Source organism: Nycticebus coucang, chromosome 8 (genome assembly GCF_027406575.1).
Source record: "Nycticebus coucang isolate mNycCou1 chromosome 8, mNycCou1.pri, whole genome shotgun sequence".
Taxonomy (NCBI): domain Eukaryota; kingdom Metazoa; phylum Chordata; class Mammalia; order Primates; family Lorisidae; genus Nycticebus; species Nycticebus coucang.
This window is the reverse complement of record NC_069787.1, coordinates 92,833,141-92,855,387: the sequence shown is the minus strand read 5'-3', so window position 1 is coordinate 92,855,387 and position 22,247 is coordinate 92,833,141. Positions and strand designations below refer to the sequence as shown.

Genomic DNA, 22,247 nt, shown 5'->3' with positions numbered 1-22,247 from the left:
ATAGTCCTGTAGAGGGCCTGAAGTAGGGCCCAAGGGCCTGGGCACACTAGTCTGAGCTTGCTTCTCCTGCTGTACCTTAGCTTCCACAGCAGAAAATGGTGTCTATGTGTCAAGCTAGCTATGTCACTCTGTCCTCTCAGCACCTTCACGGCAGCTGTGGGCTGAAGCTGTCAGTGTAAGCTAATACCAGGCATATCCCAGGGGAGCAAAAATGCCTCTTACCCAGGCACCTCTGTGTTAATGAACTAAAGTCCGGTGGCCTGGCAGCAATGAAGAAATTTATACCTCAGCAAGACAGCCGCCCACTCCTCTGATCTCCTCCCCACTGACATCCCCCCACCCTGAACAGACACAGGCTTCTGCTCCTGCAGTCCCCAGCACGTTCCCTGTGCTCCGTGCACTTCACTGCTGCTTCACCCTCTAAGGACCCAGAGTTCCCCCAGCTATCCTAGGTGAGGGCTGGGCAGACAGTACCCCTGTCCTCTGAGGCACCTGTTTTTGGGAGACAGCAGACATGACCAAGCAACCTCTCCACCCATATACTTTTAGCAGACACAACTTACCTTAGCTGTGGAGGATGACGTCGCAATCTGTATCACCTTGGCCAGAAGGTTTTTGGGAAGCGGAAACTGAGTCAGAGCCCTAATAGCACTGTCATCATCTGTCATTTCAAAGGAACCCCCCCTAAAGAACCAAAAGTTTAGGTGAAAAAGTAGTCTTTCTTACCAGGCCAATTAATTTCCCCTAAAGCTGCGAGTCACAGCTGTAAGTGACTAGGACACTGCAGTCAGGAGATATGAGATAGATGGGAAACTGGGCACCTTTGCTCTGCCTGTGATTCTCACAGACATACCACCTGACTGATGCTACCTTAGTTCCCCCACACAGATAAAAGAGCCCAGGGCATGTTGCTATTTTGCAAAAGCCCAGCGCCACACAGAGCAAGACCACCCTGACCATCCCACAAGAATAAACAGACACATCGATAAGTGACAGGACTCCCTAGCTGAAATGTGGGGCAAGGGCCCTTCCTTTCAGAGAAGGCTATCAGGGATCCTCACATGGAGGTGCAGCCAGACTCCTGAATCCCCCCCTCCTGCAACCCCTATCCCCAACCCTCAGCTGTACCTGGAGTCCCTGAGTGGGGTATGGGAGTCCTGCTGGGTCATGGACAGGAAGTCAGTAACATCTATGGTCCCCTCTTCTAGTTCCTCCTCCTCATCTTCCTCTTCCTCCCGGCCCAAAGAGCGGGACAGGCTCCCAGGTGCCCCTGGTCGAATGCTCTCAGGATTCAGCTGCCGCCAGGAAGTGGGGGGCATGGTGGGTTCTGGGCGCCACCAGCTGTCAGCCGGGGAGCCAAAGCGATCAGCTAGCACTCGGTACTTGGCTGCATCAAACAGCTCATTCCGGGGACCCAGCAGACCCCAGCCCTAGCAGGGGAAAAGGAAAGTCATAAGGATCCACACCACCCTATCCCTCAGTCTACCTGGGCCATGTCCAGCTACACCATAAGGCCCTGGTGTTGTGCTGCCTTAATTTTTTATCTGTCTACCTACTTCAAGCCCTCATCTAACACCAAACATAAAGAGAACATTTAAAAATGCCTAACTTTAGGTGGGGCGCCGGGGCTCACACCTTTAATCCTAGCACTCTGGGAAGCCGAAGCAGGTGGATCACTTGAACTCACGAGTTCAAGACCAGCCCAAGCAAGAGCAAAATCCCATCTCTACTAAAATAGAAAAACTGAGGCAAGAGGATCACTTGAACCCAAGAGTTGGAGGTTGCTGTGAGCTATGATGACACCATGGTACTCTACCCAGGGCAACAGCTTGAGATTCTGTCTGAAAAAAAAAAAAAGCCTAGCTTTAGCCAGGCGTGATGGCTCACACTTAAAGTCCCAACACTTTGGAAGGCCAAAGCAGAAGGATGGTTTGAGGCCAGGAGTTCAAGACTAACCTAAGCAACATAGTGAGACTCTGTCTCTACAAAAAATAGAAAAATTACTCAGGCACTAAAAGGCTGAGGCAAGAGGAATGCTTCAGCCCAGGAGTCTGGAGCTATGAGGACACTACTGTGCTCCAACCCAGAGCAAGAACCTATCCAAAAACAAAAACTGCCTCACATCAACAGATGAAAATGATGAGGTAAATTCTTATACCTTACATCTATTAGACAAAAAAAAACACAACAATCCCAGGCTCAGCTCCGTGCCCATAGCACAGTGGTTATGGCTCCAGCCACATACACCAAAGCTGGCAGGTTCAAATCCAGCCCAACCCTGCTAAACAACAACAATTGCAACAAAAAAATAGCTGCGTGTTGCAGTAGGCGCCTGTAGTCCCGGCTGAGATAAGAGAATCGCTTAAGCCCAAGAGTTTGAGGTTGCTGTTAGCTGTGATGCTACAGCACTCTACTGAGGATGACATAGTGAAACTCTGTCTCAAAAAAAAAAAAAAAAAAAAATCCCACATATCCCATACGGCTACAGGTGAGAAGATACATTCACATAGTGATTTCAGAAGCTTCAGTAAACAAAGAAATTAGCAAACATGTAACCTGACTCTAGAAGAAAGTGTGGGAAACACTCTTGACAATATTGGCCTAGGAAAAGATTTTTATGAAGAAGATTCCATTGGCAATTGCAGCAACACCAAAAATAAATAAATGCGACCTCATCAAGATAAAAGCTTCTGCACAGCTAAGAGCACAACAACTAAAGCAAACAAACCTTCAGAATGGGAGAAGATATTTGCATGGTACAAATCTCATAAAAGCCTAATAAACACAATCTATAAAGAACTCAAACTAATCAATAAGAGCAAACAACACTATCAGTGGGCAAGAGACACAAACAGAACCAAGAAGACAGACGAATGGCTAACACATGAAAAAATGCTCAAAGAGAGTGACACCCTGTCTCAGAAAAAAAAGAAAAGAAAAGATGCTCATCATCCCTGATCATCAGAGAAATGCCAATCCAAACCATTTTAAGGGCTCGGCACCCGTAGCACAGCGGTTACGGTGCCAGCCACATACACGGAGGCTGGCGGGTTTGAACCCAGCCCAGGCCAGCTAAACAATGACAACTGCAACGAAAAAATAGCCGGGCATTGTGGAGGGCACCTGTAGTCCCAGCTACTTGGGAGGCTGAGGCAAGAGAATGCTTAAGCCCAGGAGTTTGAGGTTGCTGTGAGCTGTGATGCCACTGCACTCTACCAAGGGCAACATAGTGAGACTCTGTCTCCATGGAAAAAAAAAAAAAAAAAAACATCTTAAGATACCACCTAACCACAGCAAGAACAGCCCGTATCACAAACTCCCAAAGCTGCAGATACTGGCGTGGGTGTAGAAAGAAGGGAATATTTATACGCTGTTGGTGGGATTGCAAATACAGCCTTTTTGGAAATAAGTATGGAGAATACTCAAAGAGCTAAAAACAGACCTCCATTTGATCCCATAATCACATTACTAGGTATCTACCCAGAAGGAAAAAATCATTTTACCATAAGGACATTTGCACTACAAGGTGTGCAGCAGCTCAATTCACAATTGCAAAGATGTGGAAACAACCCAAGTGTCCATCAATCCATGAATGGATATGGGATACCATTCACCCATAAGGAAAGATGACGACTTCACATCTTTTTTCTTCTTTTCTTTTTTTTTTTGGCCGGGGCTGGGTTTGAACCCGCCACCTCCGGCATATGGGACCGGCGCCCTACCCGCTGAGCCACAGGCGCTGCCCTTTTCTTTTCTGAGACAAAGTCTCACTTTGTTGCTCTTGGTAGAGTGCCGTGGTGTTGTCACAGCTCACAGCAGCCTCAAACTCCTGGGCTAAAGCGATTCTCTTGCCTCAGCCTCCCAAGTAGCTAGGACTACAGGCGCCTGCCACAATGGCTGGCTATTTTTTGGTTGCAGTTGTCGTTGTTTAGCTGGCCCAAGCTGGTGTATGTGGGTGGTGCCCTACTCACTGAGCTATGGGCAGTGAGCCAAGAGACTTCATATCTTTTGTATTTACTTGGAAGGATTTGAAGCATTCTCCTAAGTATCACAAGAATGGAAAAATCAAGCATCAAATGTACTCAATATTAACATGAAATTAGTAGATGAACAACTACATGCCTAACAGGGATGTAGTTAAATTCCCCGTTAAATTCCAACGGGGAGGGGGGTTACCTATCAGTTACAATGTAGGGGTATATGGCATACCTCCTGGGTGAAGGGCTCAACTGCAACTTGGACTTTACCTAACATGCGAACAATGTAACCCACCTTTACATTAACCTGAAATTAAGAAAAAAAAAAAAAAAAGAAAGAAAACATGTAGCCTATACCATAAAACAGATGTAACTTCTAATCTAAAAATCCTATGTGGAGGGTTGTGCCTATGGCTCAAGAAGTAGGATGCCAGCCTCATATACTGGAGGTGGTGGGTTCAAGCCCAGCCCTGGCCAAAAACTGCAAAATAGTAATAATAATAAACAAAATAAATAAAAAAATAAAAATCCTATGTGGGGGCTCAGCACCCGTAGCACAGTGGTTACAGTGCCAGCCACATACACCCAGGCTGGTGCCTTCAAACCCGGCCAGCGCCTGCTAAACAACTGCAACAACAAAAATAGCCAGGCGTTGTGGCAGGCACCTGTAGTCCCAGCTACTTGGGAGGATGAGGCAAGAGAATCGCTTAACCACAAGAGTTGGAGGTTGCTGTGAGCGGTGACGTCACAGCACTCTACTGAGGGCAACACAGTGAGACCCTGTCTCAAAAAAAAAAAAAAATTCTATATGGGAAGGCCAGGCATAGTGGCTTACACCTGTAACCCTAGCACTCAGGGAGCCAGAGGTGGGAAGATCCCTTGAGCTGAAGAGTTCAAGACCAGCCTGAACAAGAATGAGCTCTCATCTCTACCAAAAATAGAAAAATTCCTAGACATAGTGGCGTCTACCTATAGTACCAGCTACTTGACAAGCTGAGGAGATTGAGGTTGCTGAGGCCACACCACTCTAGCCCAGGCAACAAAGTGAGACTCTGTATCAAAAAAACAAACAAACAAAAACAAGCGGGGCATTGTGGCAGGTACCTGTACAGTCCCAGCTACTCATGAGGTTGAGGCAAGAGAATCACTTGAGCCCAAGAGTTTGAGGTTGCTGTGAGCTATGATGCCAGAGCACTCTACCAAAAGTGACAAAGTGAGACTGTCTCAAAACAAAATAAAACAAAATCCTGGCTGGGTACAGGGGCTCACACCTGTAATCGTAGCGCTCTGGGAGGCCAAGACAGGTGGAGTGCTTGACCTCAGTTCAAGATCAGCCTGACCAAGAATGACTCCTCATCTCTACTAAAAATAAACTAGCTGGGAACAGTGGCATGGGCCTATAGTCCCAGCTACTGCGGAGGCTAAGAGAAGAGGAATCACTATTTTTTCCTCCGTCGGAAATAAATGTTTATTTTCACACTTCTGTAAATACTAGTGGGACAATTACAACAAACACAGAGTGATCCTAATGATGTTTATCCGGAGGACAGTCTGCAGGGTCACAATTTTTTTTTTTTTTTTTTGAGACAGTCTTATGTCACCCTCGGTAGTGCTGTGGTGTCACGGCTCACAGCAACCTCCAACTCTTGGGCTTAAGAGATTCTCCTGCCTCAGCCTCCCAAGTAGCTGGGACTACAGACATCTGCCACAATACCTGGATTTTTGTTGTTGTTGTCATTATTGTTTAGCAGGCCCGGGCCAGGTTTGAACCCACCAGCCCTGGTTTATGTGGCCTGCACCTTAACCACTGAGCAACGGGCACTGAGCCACAATGATTTTTTTTCCTCCTGCAGTTTTCCCTTTTCCTAAATTTCATATTGATTTTTGGCCATGATTCTTTCTTTTCTATGACTGTGGCTTCTACTTGAATGAGATCCTTTTCAAGCAGTGGCTTGCCAAGCAGTGTGAAGATCTCCACCCCAAACAGGATCCTCAGTTGAATTGTCTCTCCACACCCAGCATCTGGCCCATTTTCAACTAATATCAGGTCTTCAGTGGTCACCCTGATGGTCAGCAAAATACACAACAGCAAAGAACCTGCCTGCCCTACTTCTCAGTGAGTAGCTCATTCACCTTCCCCACAACCTCTGTGTGCCTCTTCCTGAAGGGCTCTGTTGTCTGTTGTCACTGCCCTGGCTCAGGTAACAGTCCCCTCTATCCTGCACCTTTTACTCTGAACACCATTTACTGACCACCTATACACTGGCCTGACCTAGGACCAGACACAGAATAGACACAAAATAGTTCCTACCCTGGAATGGAAGCCAAGACCACAGCTGCACCCAGCGGAGGGTCTTAGAACATTCACCTTGCACTGTAACTGAAATAGTTTTGTTTTTTCTTTTTTTGTAGAGACAGAGTCTCACTTTATGGCCCTGGGTAGAGTGTCATGGCATCACACAGCTCACAGCAACCTCCAAGTCCTGGGCTTAAGCGATTCTCTTGCCTCAGCCTCCCGAGTAGCTGGGACTACAGGTGCCTGCCACCACGCCTGGCTATTTTTTGGTTGCAGTTTGGCGGGGGTTGGGTTTGAACCCGCCACCCTCGGTATACGGGGCCGGCGCCCTACCGACTGAGCCACAGGCGCCACTGTAACTGAAATAGTTTTTAAAATACCAGGAGCTGGCTAGGCACAGTGGGCACTTGGGGAGGTTGAGGCAGGTGGACTGCTTGAGCCGGGATTTCGAGAGCTGCCTGAGCAAGAGCAAGACCCTGTCTCTATTAAAAACAGAAAAACTGGGTGGCGCCTGTGGCTCAGTGAGTAGGGCGCCGGCCCCATATACCGAGGGTGGCGGGTCCAAACCCAGCCCCGGCTGAACTGCAACCAAAAAACAGCCGGGCGTTGTGGCGGGCGCCTGTAGTCCCAGCTGCTCGGGAGGCTGAGGCAGGAGAATTGCTGAAGCCCAAGAGCTGGAGGTTGCTATGAGTCCTGTGACATCATGGCACTCTACTGAAGGCAGTAAAGTGAGATGCTGTCTCTACAAAAAAAAAAAAAACAGAAAAACTGGGTGGTGCCTGTGGCTCAGTGGGTAGGGTGCTGGCCCCATATATCGAAGGTGGCAAATTCGAACCCCGCTCTAGCCAGCTAAAACAGCAATGACAACTGCAAAAATAGCCTGGCGTTGTGGCAGGCACCTATAGTCCCAGCTACTCAGGAGGCTAAGGCAAGAGAATCACCTAAGCCCAAGAGTTCAAGGTTGCTGTGAGCTGTGATGCCACAGCACTCAACCAAGGGTGACAAAGTGAGACTCTTGTCTCAAAATATAAAAAATAAAAATAAAAATAGAAAAACTGAGGCAAGAAGATCACTTGAGCCCAAGAGTTTAAGGTTGCTGTGAACTATCACAAGGCCATGGCACTCTATCCAGGGTGACAGAGTGAGATTCTTTTATTTTTTTGAGATAGAGTTTAGGTAGAATGCCGTGATGTCACAGCTCACTGCAACCTCTCTCAAACAGCTGGAAGTTCACATTGTTGATTAGAAGCTCCTAGTATTGTATTTTATTTTACTTTTGAGGCAGAGCCTCAAGCTATCACCTGGGTAGAAAGAATACTGTGGCATCACAGTTCACAGCAACCTCCAACTCCTGGACTTAAGTGATTCTCTTGCCTCAGTCTCCCGAATAGCTGGGACTACAGGTGCCTGCCACAACACCCAGGTATTTTTTTTTTTTATTGTTTCAATTGTCATTGTTTTAGCTGGCCAAGGCCATGTTCGAACCCACCAGCCTCAGTGTATGTGGCCAGTGCCCTACCCACTGAACTACAGGTACCACTGTGAGACTCTTTCTTAAAAAAAATGAAAAAAAAAAATTGGCTTTGCGCCCGTAGCTTATTGGTTAGGGTGCCGGCCACATCCACCTAGGCTGGCAGGTTCTAACCTGGCCCAGGCCTTCTAAACAACAACAAAAAAAGCCAGGTGTTGTGGCAGGTGTCTATAGTCTCAGCTACTTGGGAGGCTGAGGCAAGAGAATCCCTTAAGCCCAGAGTTTGAGGTTGCTGTAAGCTGTGACGCCACGGCATTCTACCGAGGGCAACATAGTAAGACTCTCTCTCAAAAAAAAAAAAATAATAATAATAATTAATGGCTCAGTGCCCGTAGCTCAAACAGCTAAGGCGTCAACCACACACACCAGAGCTGGTAGGTTCAAATCCAGCCTGGGCCTGCCAAACAAGAATGACAACTACAGGGCGGCACCTGTGGCTCAAAGGAGTACGACACTGGCCCCATATGCCAGAGGTGGCGGGTTCAAACCCAGCCCTGGCCAAAAACTGCAAAAAAGATTGACAACTACAACCATAAAATAGCTGAGTGTTGTTACAGACACCTGTAGTCCTAGCTACTTCGGAGACTGAGGCAAGAGAATCACTTGAGTCCAAGAGTTGGAGGTTGCTGTGAGCTGTGATGCCACAGCACCCTACCCAGGGCAACAGCTTGAAACTCTGTCTCAAAAAAAAAAAAAAATAATAAAAATAATAAATAAAATAAAATACCAGGAACTTCTAATCAACAATGTGGGGCAGCACCTATGGCTCACTGAGTAGGGTGCTGGCCCCATATACCAAGGGTGGCGGGTTCAAACCTGGGCCCGGCCAAACTTCAACAAAAAATAGCCGGGCATCATTGTGGCAGGTACCTACAGTCCCAGCTACTCGGGAGGCTGAGGCAAAAGAATCGCCTAAGCCCAACAGCTGGAGGCTGCTGTGAGCTATGCCACAGCACTCTACCAAGGGCAACAAAGTGAGTCTCTAAAAAAAAAAAACAATGTGGACTTCCAGCTTTTTGTGAGAGGGAGGATTATGGCTTAGTGGCTAACCACACTGTCCCTTCTCAGGACACAAGCATGAGGCAAAAGTGATTCTTAACGCCTTTGTGTGTTTATCCAACAGCCAGGGAGGCACTGGCATCTGTTCATCATCGGGCTCACCTGCTCCTCTGACTGGGGAAAACTGCCCTGAACCCCACGTTTCCACCACAGGAGTACATGAGCAATGGACCAAGAGGCCCCGTCCCTCACCCACACGGCTGCCTGCAGCACACAGGGTGCTCAGAGAGTGAAATTTTGATGTGAACTGTGTGGTGTCTGGCCTCCTATACTGGGTCAGGCGGGATAACTTCCAGCCATGGCAGTGAACTCACAGATGTTTTAGGAAGATATTTTGATATCACCCTTGTGGAAAAGAATTGCTCTGCAAACTGAATCTGCTATGACTACAAACAGACACCAGCCGCCCAAAGGCGACCGTCAGGGCTGATGCCCCCAAGGCCACCACCTTCCCAGAAGAAGATGTGTTGAACCTAAGAGGTTGCTATGAGCTATGATGACACTACAGCAACAGAGTTTAAGACTCTGTCTCGTGGCGGGGTAAAAAAAAAATCCTATGCTGGAAATACATTCTACAGAAATAACTTGAAATGTTAAAGCCATTTATACAGCTGGGCACAATGGCTCATGCCCATAATCCTAGCACTCTGGGAGGCCAAGGCAGGAGGATCGCTTGAGCTCAGGAGTTTGAGACCAGCATAAGCAAGAATGAGACCTTGTGTCTTACAACAATAAAAAAAAAAAAAAAAAATTACCAGGCATGTGGCAGGCATCTAAAGACCTAGCTACCTGGGAAGCTAAGGCAAGAAGATCACATGAGCCCAAGAGTTCGAGGTCGGTGTGAGCTATGATGACACTGCAACACTCTACCCAGGGCAATTGAGTATGACACTGTCTAAAAAATAAATAAATAAAAATAAAGGCATTTATACAAAAATATTATTTAAGCCAGGTGCAGTGGCTCAGGCCTATAATCCTAGAACTCTGGGAGGCTGAGGCAGGTAGATTGCCTGAACTCATAGATTTGAGACCAGCTTGAGGCAGAGTGAGAACCTGTCTCTAAAAAATAGCTGGGCGTTGTGGCAGGCACCTGTAGTCCCAGCTACTCAGGAGGCTGAGGCAAGAGAATCGCTTGAGCCCTAGAGTTTGAGGTTGCTGTGAGCTGTGACACCACTGCACTCTACCGAGGGCAACAAAGTGAGACTCTATCTCAAAAAAAATAATAATAAGTATTTAATGTGTTTTATGGCTTCATTCTTTTCTATAGAAAACATCAACTAAAGCATTTCCTCAGTCTCTGGCATGTGCAAAGCAACTTTATGGCCACCTGAGCACCATCAGGAAAGACAACACCTGGTCCCTGCCTTTAAGGAGCTCAGAATCTAAGAAGCAGAACAGAAACGCAGATGACCAGGGTCTAAAGAACAAAGAAACAAGTGAGAAGCATAAGAAAAGAGAGAGGACTATGAAAAAAGCAGATAGGCTTAAGATGTTACAATGGGCAGTGGTACAGGTAACAAACCCTGAGGATGGCAAGAAAATGGAATTGTCAAGTGGATTTTGGAGATCAGGGCCTGGTAACAGTGAACGGCAGGGGCCACCGGCCAGGAACCTTTTACAGTGAGGTTTCAGTCCAATCAGTCTCATGACAAACTGAGGAGTGACTACCACCTTCCTAAAACTCTCTCCTTGAGTTTCTGAAATAATTAAAAGTAATTTTTAAAAACCATGATGGTGCCTGTGGCTTAGTCGGTATGGCTCCAGCCCCATATACTGAGGGTAGTGGGTTTGAACCCAGCCCCAAACAAAATGGAACAAAAAAATAGCCAGGCGTTGTGGCGGGCGCCTGTAGTCCCAGCTACTCGGGAGACTGAGGCAAGAGAATCGCCTAAGTCCAGGAGTTGGAGGTTGCTGTGAGCTGTGACGCCACAGCACTCTATGGAGGGTAATAAAGTGAGACTCTGTCTCTATGGAAAAAAAAAACAAACAAAAAAAACTCCATAACAGGGTGGCACCTGTGGCTCAAGGAGTAGGGCCCAGGTCCCATATGCTGGAGGTGGTGGGTTCAAACCCAGCCCTGGCCAAAAACCACAAAAAAAAAAAAAAACTCCATAACAACAGAAACTCTGTAAGATGAACTTAAGAAAGGTGCAAACTTCTATTTTTTTTTTTTTTTAAGTACAAAACTTGGCAAAAGGATGTAAATCCATGGAGACATGTGTTCCTGAATGATAGAACATTTATGTGTGAGGAGGCAAAAGCTTCCTAAATTAACCATAAATATAACATAATTCCAATCAAAGTCTAGAAAGGCTTCTTAGGCATTCTACGAAATTGATTCTGGGGTGGCACCTGTGGCTCAGTGAGTAGGGCGCCGACCCCATATACTGAGGGTGGCAGGTTCAAACCTCAGCCCCAGCCAAACTGCAATAAAAAATATCCGGGTGTTGTGGCGGGCACTTATAGTCCCAGCTACTGGGGAGGCTGAGGCAAGAGAATCACTTAAGCCCAGGAGCTGGAGGTTGCTGTGAGCTGTGATGTCACAGTACTCTACTAAGAGCAGTAAAGTGAGACTCTGTCTCTATTAAAAAAAAAAAATTGATTCTGACATTTACCTAGAAAAATAGATGCAATGGGATTCTGTGAGAGAAGAGAAGAGGGCAGCAGCATGCCATACAGACACCCACAAGCACACACGGTGCCACTGCAGGTCTCAGCTGCCTCAAGGCTTCACTTCTGACAAGGATGCAGCTGATTATACAGAAAGCCAATTCAAGCCTCACTCCCCTGGGCTTTCCCAGCAGGTCAGTGCTGTTCTGTCCCCAGCCTTGGCAATTATTCTTTCCACCCTCAGAGGCTCCCTGTTGCTCCTGATGAATATTCCCGAGCTTTAGTGCTAGCTACTACTCTCTTCTACCTGCTGCGCCTTCAGATCTCTGTTTACTGGCTGGAATTTCTCCACTAACCCCTACTTCCTCCTCCTCCATCTTTTCAACCTCTTTAATGCCCCTTGAAGAAACCCCCTCCCCTGCTGCCACTGGGATTCACTTTTATCCAGCGTATCAGTTGTCTTGCCTAATACTACTACTGTCAATGACTATTCCTAAAGGCAAACTTAGCTATGTCAGTCTATCAATTACTACCAGTCAGTAGGCCCAGCATCCACAGGAGCAAATCAGAATTCCTACCTATGACATCTAAGGCTTCTACCTAACTGTCCAGGGCTAGAAAACCTGTGGCCTTTTTATTTTAAGATTGTTCTTTCCTAAGCACCAAAGGAGGCAAGAAAAGCTCATCTTTTTCTGCTGGATCCTGTTAGCAAAAAGATAGGTCTGTACTTAAGGACACAGAAGGCCACATTTAAAATGGCCTGGCATCAGCTGGGCGCAGTGGCTCACACCTGTAATCCTAGTAGTCTGGGAGGCTGAGGCGGGAGAATCCCTTGAGCTCAGGAGTTCGAGACCAGCCTGGGCAAGAGCCAGACCCCGTCTCTACAAAAAATAGAAAAAAAAATTAGCCAGGCATTGTGGCAGTCATCTACAGTACCAACTACTCAGGAGGCTGAGGCAGGAGGACAGTTTGAAGCCAGAAGTTTGAGGCTGCTGTGAGCTATGACCACAGCACTCTGCCCAGGGTGACAGAGTGAGACTCAGTCTCAAGCAAACAAATCAATTAATAAATAAAATGGCCCAGCTCACAGACTTGTGCTCATAGTTGCTCATATATGTCCTGGCTTCATGCCTCTGTGCCCTCTGTCTAGAGTCCCACTCCATCCCTGGTCCCCAACAAGGATCATTCTCCAATAATGAGCCTACTCTCTTTGGGAAGCTAAGGTGTACTTACTTCCTTATGTGGACGCCAGCCATCTGGGGTGTGGCTGCTCTCAGACCACTCAGGAACCTCTTGCCAGTGCCTCACACTGAGCATGTGTGCAAGGCTTAACAGATACCTCTAGTCTGGGAAAAGGAAAAAACTGAAGAACTATGGGTACAGATATTAAAGAACAAAAAACTGGGCTTGTGGCCTGTAGCTCAGCAGCTGGGGCACCAGCCACATACACCAGAGGTGGCCAGTTCAAACCCAGCCCAGGCCTACCAAACAACAATGACAACTACAACAAAAACATAGCCGGGTGTTGTGGCAGGTCCCTGTATTTCCAGCTACTTGGGAGGCTGAGGCAAGAGAATCACTTAAGCCCCAGAGGTTGAGGTTGCTGGGAGTTGTGATGCCACAGCACTCTTACTGAGGGCGATATAGTAAGACTCTGTCTCAAAAAAAAAAATAAAATAAAATAAAAAACTGAGGTCTAGAATAAATAAAGCACTCCTATCATTTCTGAAGAATAGATTTACAAAATAAAAAGGAACTCCTATAACCACAATGAGATATCATCTCATACCCATTAGGGTGGCTATTTTCATTTTTTTTTTTTTTTGTAGAGACAGAGTCTCACTGTACCGCCCTTGGGTAGAGTGCCGTGGCGTCACACGGCTCACAGCAACCTCTTAACTCTTGGGCTTACGCGATTCTCTTGCCTCAGCCTCCCGAGCAGCTGGGACTACAGGCGCCCGAGGGTGGCTATTTTCAAAAAACTTAAAAGTCTCCCTAGTAGCTGGGACTACAGGCACCCACCACAATGGCGGGCTATTTTTTTGTTTGTTTGTTTAGCAGGCCCAGGCCAGGTACGAACCCACCAGCCCCAGAGCATGTGGCCGATGCCCTAACCACTGAGCTATGGGTGCCCAGCCTCAGGTCCCACGTTAAAAAAAAAAAAAAAAAAAAAGAAAAAATTAAAAATTAAAAACAAAAAGCAGGCTCTACATCCATTGTGCAGTGGTTAAGGTGCCAGCCACACACACTGGGGGCTGGCAGGTTCGAACCCAACCCAGGCCTGCTAAAACAAAGATAACTGCAACAAAAAAATAGCCAGGCATTGTGGCGGGCACCTGTAGTCCCAGCTACTTGGGAAGCTGAGGCAAGGAATCGCTTAAGCCCAAGAGTTTGAGGTTGCTGTGAGCTGTGATGCTACTAGTACTCTACTGAGAGCGACATAGTGAGACTCTGCCTCAAAAAAAAAAAAAAAAAGAGAGAGAAGTAAAATAATACACCCACTATGAAAAAGTTTGGGCAGTTCCTCCAAAAGAAAAAAGGTAGAGGGCCTGGTGCGGTGATTCATGCCTGTAATCCCCACACTCTGTGAGGCTGAGGCAGGTGGATCATGTGATCTCACAAAGTTCAAGACCAACCTGAGCCAGAGCAAGACCCTGTCTCCACAAATAGCCAGGCGTTGGGGTGGGTGCCTATAGTCCCAGCTACTCAGGAGGCTGAGGCAAGAGAATCACTTGAGCCCAGGATTCTGAGGTTGCTGTGAGCTATGACGCCACAGCACTCTGTACCAGAGTGACAAAGTGAGACTTTGTCTCAAAAAAAAGAAAAAAGATAGAGTTCCTTTATGATCCAGCAATTCTACTTCTGGGTATTTACCCAAAGGAATAGAAAGCATGGTCTCAAAGAGATTCATACATCTATGTTCATAGCAGCTTTATTCACAACAGCTAAAACATGGAGGCAATCTGACTGCCCACTGACTAATAAAAGGGAAGTTGGGTGGTATATACATACAATGGAATACATAGTAGTATTCAGCCTTAGAAGGAAAACTTTGGCACACAACAACATGCGTGAAACTTTAGGACATTATGTCAAGTGAAATTAGCCAGTCATAAAAGTACTAATATTACATGATTCCATTTACACGAGCAATCTAGAGTATAGGCAGTCCTTGGTTTACGAACTAGACAGGTTCTATAGGTTTGTTTTGTTTGTTTTTGAGACAGAGCCTCAAGCTGTTGCCCTGTGTAGAGTACCATGGCATCACAGCTCACAGCAATCTCAAACTCCTGGGCTTAAGCGATTCGCTTGCCTCAGTCTCCCAATTAACTGGGTCTACAGCGCCTACCACAACACCCAGCTATTTTATGGTTGTAGTTGTCATTGTTTGGCAGGGCCGGGCTGGATTCGAACCTGCCAGCTCTGGTGTATGTGGCTGGCACCTTAGCCACTTGACTTACAGGCACTGAGCCTATAGGTTTATTCTTAAGTTAAATTTGTACATAAGTTGGAATAGGTACCTGACCTGTTACCTGCAACAGCCTCTGAAGCACAAATCATAAGTCAGTTGGATGTTTATAACTCAGGGACTGCCTATAGTGAAATTCTCATAGAGAAGAAAGTAGAATGGTGGCTGCCAGGGGATGGGGGATGGAGACACGTGGAGTTATTGTTTAATGGGTACAATGGATACAGATGTTCAGTTTTGCAAAATGAAGCAGCTCTGGAGACTGGTTGCACAACAATGTGAATGTACTTGGTAAACGGTCTGTGAAGCTAGTGAATGATGCCCCACGATTATATAAATGTACACAGCTATGATTTAATAAAAAAAAAAACAATGTACTCTACTTAACAATACTGATCTGTACACTTTAAAATAATTAAGAAGGTTGATTTTATATTATGTATATTTTACTACAATTTTTTTTTTAAAGACAAAAGCACATATGAGAAATACAGAGTAAGACTGTCTAAAAAAAAATGAGACAACAAATATTAGAGAGGGTATATAGGAAAGAAAAAGAGAGAAATAGGGAAAGGGAGGGGATATTACGAATGTGATAATGACTCGCTTCAGATAGGCTGGGTTTAAAGTGCCTTTAAACATCCAGGCGGAGAAGGATTTCTCAACTTCAACACTATCACTATTTTGGGCCAGGTAAGTCTTTGCTGTAGAGGGTTGTCCTATGCATTGTAAGATGGTTTAGAAGCACCCCTGGCCTCTAACTCATAGTTGCCAGTAGCACTTCCTCCAGTTGTGGCCACTAAAAATGTCTCTAGATGGCTGGGCATGGTAGCTCACGCCTGTAACCCGAGCACTCTGGGAGGCCGAGGCTGGTGGATTGCTCTGAGCTCACAGGTTCGAAATAAGCCTGAGCAAGAGCAAGACCCCGACTGTAAAAATATATGGGCGTTGTGGCAAGCGCCCATACTCCCAGCTACTCGGGAGGCTGAGGCAAGAGAATCACCTGAGCCCAAGAATTGGAGATTACTGCGAGCTATGACACTCCGGCACTCTATCAAGGGCAACAAAGTAAGACTCTGTCTCAAAAATAAATAAATAAACAAATAAATAAAAAGCCTCTGGACATTGCCAAATGTCCCCTAGCTACTCTCACCACTTCTTTTCAACATACTACTAGAAGTTCTAACAAAAGCAATCAGACAGGCTCAGTGCCTATAGCTCAGCGGATAGGGTGCAGGCCTACACCACATACACCCACATACACCAAGGTTGCAGGGTTCGAACCTGGCCTGGGGCCTGCCAAATGACAATGACAACTACCACCAAAAAATAGTCCAATGTTGTGGCGGGCGCCTGTAGTCCCAGCCACCTGGGAGGATGAGGCAAGAGAATCGCTTATTAAGCCCAGGTGTTTGAGGTTGCTATGAGCTATGACACCATAGCACCCTAGCTTGGGCAACAGAGTAAGACTGTATCAAAAAAAATAAAATAAAAAAAGATGGGCAGCGCCTGTGGCCCAAAGGAGTAGGGCGCGGGCCCCATATGCTGGAGGTGGTGGGTTCAAACCCAGCCCCAGCCAAAAACTGCAAAAAAAAAAAAAGGATGAGACAACAAATATTAGAGAGGGTGTATAGAAAACAGAACCTTGGTGGCACCTGTGGCTCAAAGGGGTGGGGTGCCGTCCCCATATGCTGGAGGTGGCGGGTTCAGGCCCAGCCCTGGCCAAAAACTGCAAAAGAAAACAGAACCTTGCTGGTGTGATGGCTCACACCTGTAATCCTAGCACTCTCAAGGGCTGCAGTGGGTGGACTGCTTGAGCTCATAAGATCAAGACCAGCCTGAGCAAGAGCGAGACCCCATCTCTACTAAAAATAGAAAAACTGAGGCAAGAGGATTACTTGAGCTCAAAAGTTGGAGGTTACCGTAAGCTATGATTATGCCAAGGCAACAACTTGAGACTCCATCTCAAAAAAAAAAGAAGAAGATAAAGAAAAGAGAACCCTTACACACTGCTAGTGGGAATGTAAATTGGTGCAGTCATTATGGGAAACAGTATAGAAGTTCAAAAAATTAAAAATATAACTACCAGGGTGACGCCTATGGCTCAAAGGAGTAGGGCGCCAACCCCATATACCGGAGGTGGTGGGTTCAAACCCAATCCCAGCCAAAAACTGCAAAAAATAATAATAATAAAAAAAAAATAAATATATATATATATATATATAAAACTACCATATGACCCAACTAATATTATCTCCCTGTGTATATACTCGAAAGAAATGAAATCAGCACATCATAAAGGTATCTGCACTCCCACATTCATTGCTGCATTATTCACAGTAGCCAAGGTATGGAAACAACCTACACGTCTGCCAATGGATGAATGGATGAAGAAATTATGGTACATATTCCATAGTACACACACCACAGTATACTATTCAGTCTCTAAAAAGGAGGAGATTCCAAGATTTGCAACCACATGAATAAACCCGGAAGTCATTCTGCTAAGTAAAACAAGCCAAACACAGAAGAAAAATGCCATATAATCTCACATGTAGAAGACCAGCCTGAGCCAGAGCAAGACTTCATCTCTAAAAATAGCTGGGCATTGTGACAGGCACCTGTAGTCCCAGGTACTGGGGAGACTGAGGCAAGAGAATTGTTTAAGCCCAAAGAGTTTGAGGCTGTTCTGAGCTGTAATGCCACAGCACTCTACTGAGGGCAACAAAGTAAACTCTTTCTCAAATAAAAAAACACACAAAAAAGCATGTAGAATCTAAAAAGTCAAATGCATAGAAACAGAATATACTGGGTAATTCCCAGAGGCAGAGAGGGAAGAGGAATGGGGGATGGAGTTCTAAGGATACAAAGTTACAAATAATAGGATGAATGGGTCTATACATCTAATGTACAGCATAAGCACTACAATAATACTGTACTGAATACTGGAAATTCGCTAAAAGAGTAGTGTTAGGTGCTCTTACCACACACACAAAGATAACTATGTAAGACGATGGATATGATAATTTGATTAACTATAGTATTCATTTTGCTGTGTATGCATAAAACATCGTATCATACACACTAAATAAAAACAAAATTTTTTGAGACAGAGTCTCTGTCGCCCTGGGTAGAGTGCTCTGTCATCACAGCAACTTCAAACTCGTGGGCCCAAGGCATCCTCTTCCCTCAACCTCCCAAAAAGCTGGGACTACAGATGCCTGCCACCATCCCCAGCTAGTTTTTCTATTTTTAGTAGAGACGGGGTATGGCTCTTGCTCAGGATGGTCTCAAAGTCCTGAGCTCAAGCGGTTCACCCACCTCAGCCTCTCAAGAGTGCCAGGATTGGGCGGCGCCTGTGGCTCAGTCGGTGGGGCGCCGGCCCCATATACCGAGGATGACGGGTTCAAGCCCGGCCCCGGCCAAACTGCAACCAAAAAATAGCCGGGCGTTGTAGCGGGCGCCTGTAGTCCCAGCTACTTGGGAGGCTGAGGCAAGAGAATCGCTGAAGCCCAGGAGTTGGAGGTTGCTGTGAGCTATGTGAGGCCACAGCACTCTACTGAGGGCCATAAAGTGAGACTCTGTCTCTACATAAAAAAAAAAAAAAAAAAAAAAGAGTGCCAGGATTACAGGCATGAGTCATCATGCCCAGGAATAAAAACAATTTCAAAGGGCGGCGCCTGTGGCTCAGTCGGTAGGGCGCCGGCCCCATATACCGAGGGTGGCGGGTTCAAACCCGGCCCCGGCCAAACTGCAAAACCAAAAAATAGCCGGGCGTTGTGGCGGGCGCCTATGGTCCCAGCTACTCGGGAGGCTGAGGCAAGAGAATCGCTTAAGCCCAGGAGTTGGAGGTTGCTGTGAGCTGTGTGAGGCCACGGCACTCTACCGAGGGCCATAAAGTGAGACTCTGTCTCTACAAAAAAAAAAAAAAAAAAAAAACAATTTCAAAACGAATTAAATCCCCCTGGGGAGCAAAGTCACCCCTGATGGAAACCACACAGGTAGAACTATCCTATAGGAGATGGAGATTTTTGAGACGATAAAAATCTCCACGTCTCAGCCAGGGATTGTGGCAGGTGCCTATAGTCTCAGCTACTCAGGAGACTGAGGCAGGAGGATTGCTTGAACCCAGGAGTTTGAGGCTGCTGTGAGATAGGCTGATGCCATGACACTCTAGCCTAGGCAACAGAATGAGACTCTGTCTCAAAAAGAGAAAAAAAGAAATCTCCATCTCCTATAGAAAGAATGGTTGAACCTGTAAGAGATGATTCCCAGGTAGAGAAAAAAAAAAAGAGCAGCTTGGTAGTAACCTAGAGAAAAAGAACTAGTAGGAGTCATCCAGGGGCTTAAGGATAAGACCCATGGCAGTGCCAAAGGCACAGAACACTTAAGTAGAGTAAAAACTGAGAAACGACTGATAAGTATGGTAAAGCAACATTCCAGTCACTCAACAATAACCTGGTGACAACTGTTAAGGGCCAGGCACTGTGGCATGCAAAGGTAACCAGGGACCATGAAGATGACTGTAACACCAAAGGGGAGAAAATGCAAAACCACAAGCACAGGGTGCTATCTGCAGTGGATCAGAACCAAGGGAAGAGATCAGAACACTGAAGTATTTTTGAGGCCACAGAAAAGAATCAGAAGAGGAAGAATTGGAAAATTAAACAACAGGATGAGAAAAGAGATAGAGCCCTGAGTAACAAGAGGGACCTTTCCTCTTTAAATGATAGGAGATGGGAAGGACAATAAAGCACAAATACCATCAGTGGGAGAGAAGCTGAAGTTATGTGTCCTAGGACTTTCTTCTTCTCAGAGCAAAAGTGAAGACCTAGAAGGCTGAGAAAGAGCCAAGGTTGGCACAGCCACAAAGGGAATTAAATAGGATGGAGTAGAAGGTTGGCAAGCAATAATGAAGGCCTAGCAAATACTGAGTAACCAAAAATCTGAAAACAACACATGCCCAACCACTGGAAGTGAGAGAAGCAACCATCATGCTCTCTTTACAAGTAAGAGAGGCCTACGTGGCTACAAGTAAAAGCCAGGCAGAAACCAAAATGGAAATATTATCCACAATGCTGTACACAGAAGTTTTTCATAAAGGAGTTCCTTCCACAAAAGGGTTTTGAAACCAAAGAAAGTTAACCACAGTGGCAAAAAAAATAATAACAAATCTATTTTCACTGACTAAAGAGCAAGGAACTAGGAAGTGGGAAGAGCTTAGGACAGATCAGTAGATGAACACCACACGCTATCAAGAAAGATACAGTGGGCACCAAAAAGACTATCAGAGCAAGGGGCAAAGACTTTCCAGGAGGGAGATCTCCATGGTTTCTGCTAGGGGAGGGTCACCTTGAACAGCTGGCAGGCTGCAGCTGCAGCCTGCCGCTCAGCATCGATCTTCTTGCTGCCATAGCCTTCCACCTCCACGCTCTTGGGCCACTTTATGTGCAGGGTAACTTTCTGGGGAAGAGAAGAGAGAATCAGGACCCTTGCCTCTCCAGACTAGAAAGTTTTTGCAAATCACATGTAGCACCAACAAAGCCATGGACCTCACAGCAGCAATGTGCTAGGCTCAGAGTTGAGAGTACAAGACAGAACCCCAACCCCTTTATAAAACTCTCTCACCCTCATTTAATCATTCCACCTCAAGTTGCTTTGCTTCTTGAAGAAGCCATATCCTAGCCAGAGACCAAGGCCCACTGTATGCTTTTTGTGGGTCCCAGGATCTCTGAGTTCTAGGAGCAGGAATTCTCACCAATTCTGATCTTCTGCAATCCTAGGTAGTTGATGGAAGACCACAACCAAGGATTAGTACAAGGGCCTGTCTTAGACAAGATGACAACTCTCGACCTCATCTATCCTGGTCCCCTTCCCTAAACCAGGCATATGTATTCTTGCCCTTCTTCAAACCAAGCTTTGCTCTGAGAGTCTCTGCTAACTTTTAATTCAGAAAACCCATTCTATAGCCTCCTTTACAATAAAGAAAGGGCAGATAGTCAAGTCTCCTTTCTGAATCAGACCACTACTTCTCCTTGCTACCAGCAGAGTTACCTTTTTCTTCGGTCCATTTGTGTGCACGTAGACTAGTTTGTCTTTTGCATGTGAGATGCCAAGGGCTCTTCCAATCACACTGTTGAGAAGGTTTTTGGGCTGTGGGAACTCTTTTAATAGGTCCCTAGAAGCTAAGAAAATAAGAACAAAAGCATTATAGTTGTTCTTTTTCTTTTAAAAACTCCATCGGGTATGTATCAGGGAAACCCTGGGCTGGATTCTGAGGATGTTGATTCATGATCCCAAACCGCCCAGGACCATCTTGGAAAAGGAGACAGGAATGGCTTTAGAGATTACAGGGGAAAGTAAGACCACACGCACATGCACTAACATCTCCTGAAGGAGAAAGCACACACACACCACAGAAGAGAGCCAGCCAGTATCCTCATTCCCACCCAAGATCCTAATAAAATACATCCCACCCAAGATCCTAATACAGAAGCCTGGATAGTCAATAAACCCCCCTAGACTAATGTGTGAAAAAAGACACTAAACAAACAAACAAAAAAAATCACCACACACACAAACTGGAGATCAAGACAACGCAAGGCCCCTCCTAAAAGTAAGACACACAGAAGGGAGGACTGGCCCCATGTAGCTAAATACCAGAGTCTGAATACCAGGTCCCAGCTTTTAACTGTACCTAAGCACTCTGCAGAAGAGCTCCATAGAGCCAGACTGTGTATAGGGAACTATTAAAGACTTCTAGAGCTAAGACATATGCACAAGCTATTCTGCCCTCAAATTCTCTGGAATCAAGGAGAGAAAGGATGTATCAGGTATCACGTATCAGATATCTCCTTCTTTTGCTTGTTCTTTGTATCAATATCAGAGCATAGTCAGGCATGGTGGCTCATGCCTGTAATCCTAGCACTCCAGGAGGCAGAGACAAGTGGACTGCTGGAGGTCAGGAGTTTGAGAACAGTCTGAGCAAGGGCAAGACCCCATCTCTAAAAACAAGCCAGGCCGGGCGGTGCCTGTGGCTCAAGGAGTAGGGCGCCGGTCCCATATGCTGGAGGTGGCGGGTTCAAACCTAGCCCCGGCCAAAAGCCACAAAAAAAAAAAAAACAAGCCAGGCCTGTGGCGGTGCCTATAGTCTCAAATTTGGGAGGGGAGGCTGAGGCAAGAGGATCACTTTAGCCCAAGAGTTTGAGTTTGCTGTGAGCTATGACGCCACAGCACTCTACTGAGGGAATCATAGTGAGACTCTGTCTCAAAAAAAAAAAAAAAAAAATCTGGCTCGGCACCCAT

The 22,247-nt window shown here is 46.1% G+C and overlaps 1 protein-coding gene across 6 annotated transcripts in view; it reads right to left on the bottom strand.

The window, feature by feature from the left end:
* Positions 1 to 22,247, bottom strand: part of DHX30 (DExH-box helicase 30) — a 55,073-nt gene that overhangs the window by 6,964 nt on the left and 25,862 nt on the right. For all 6 annotated transcript variants that reach the window (XM_053600504.1, XM_053600505.1, XM_053600506.1 and 3 more), the window contains 4 exons: positions 20,997 to 21,127; positions 20,295 to 20,405; positions 1,129 to 1,430; positions 564 to 684 (listed from right to left, as the gene is read on the bottom strand). In XM_053600504.1, coding sequence (XP_053456479.1) covers positions 564 to 684; positions 1,129 to 1,430; positions 20,295 to 20,405; positions 20,997 to 21,127 — 665 coding nt within the window. The remainder of the gene's footprint in view (positions 1 to 563; positions 685 to 1,128; positions 1,431 to 20,294; positions 20,406 to 20,996; positions 21,128 to 22,247) is intronic.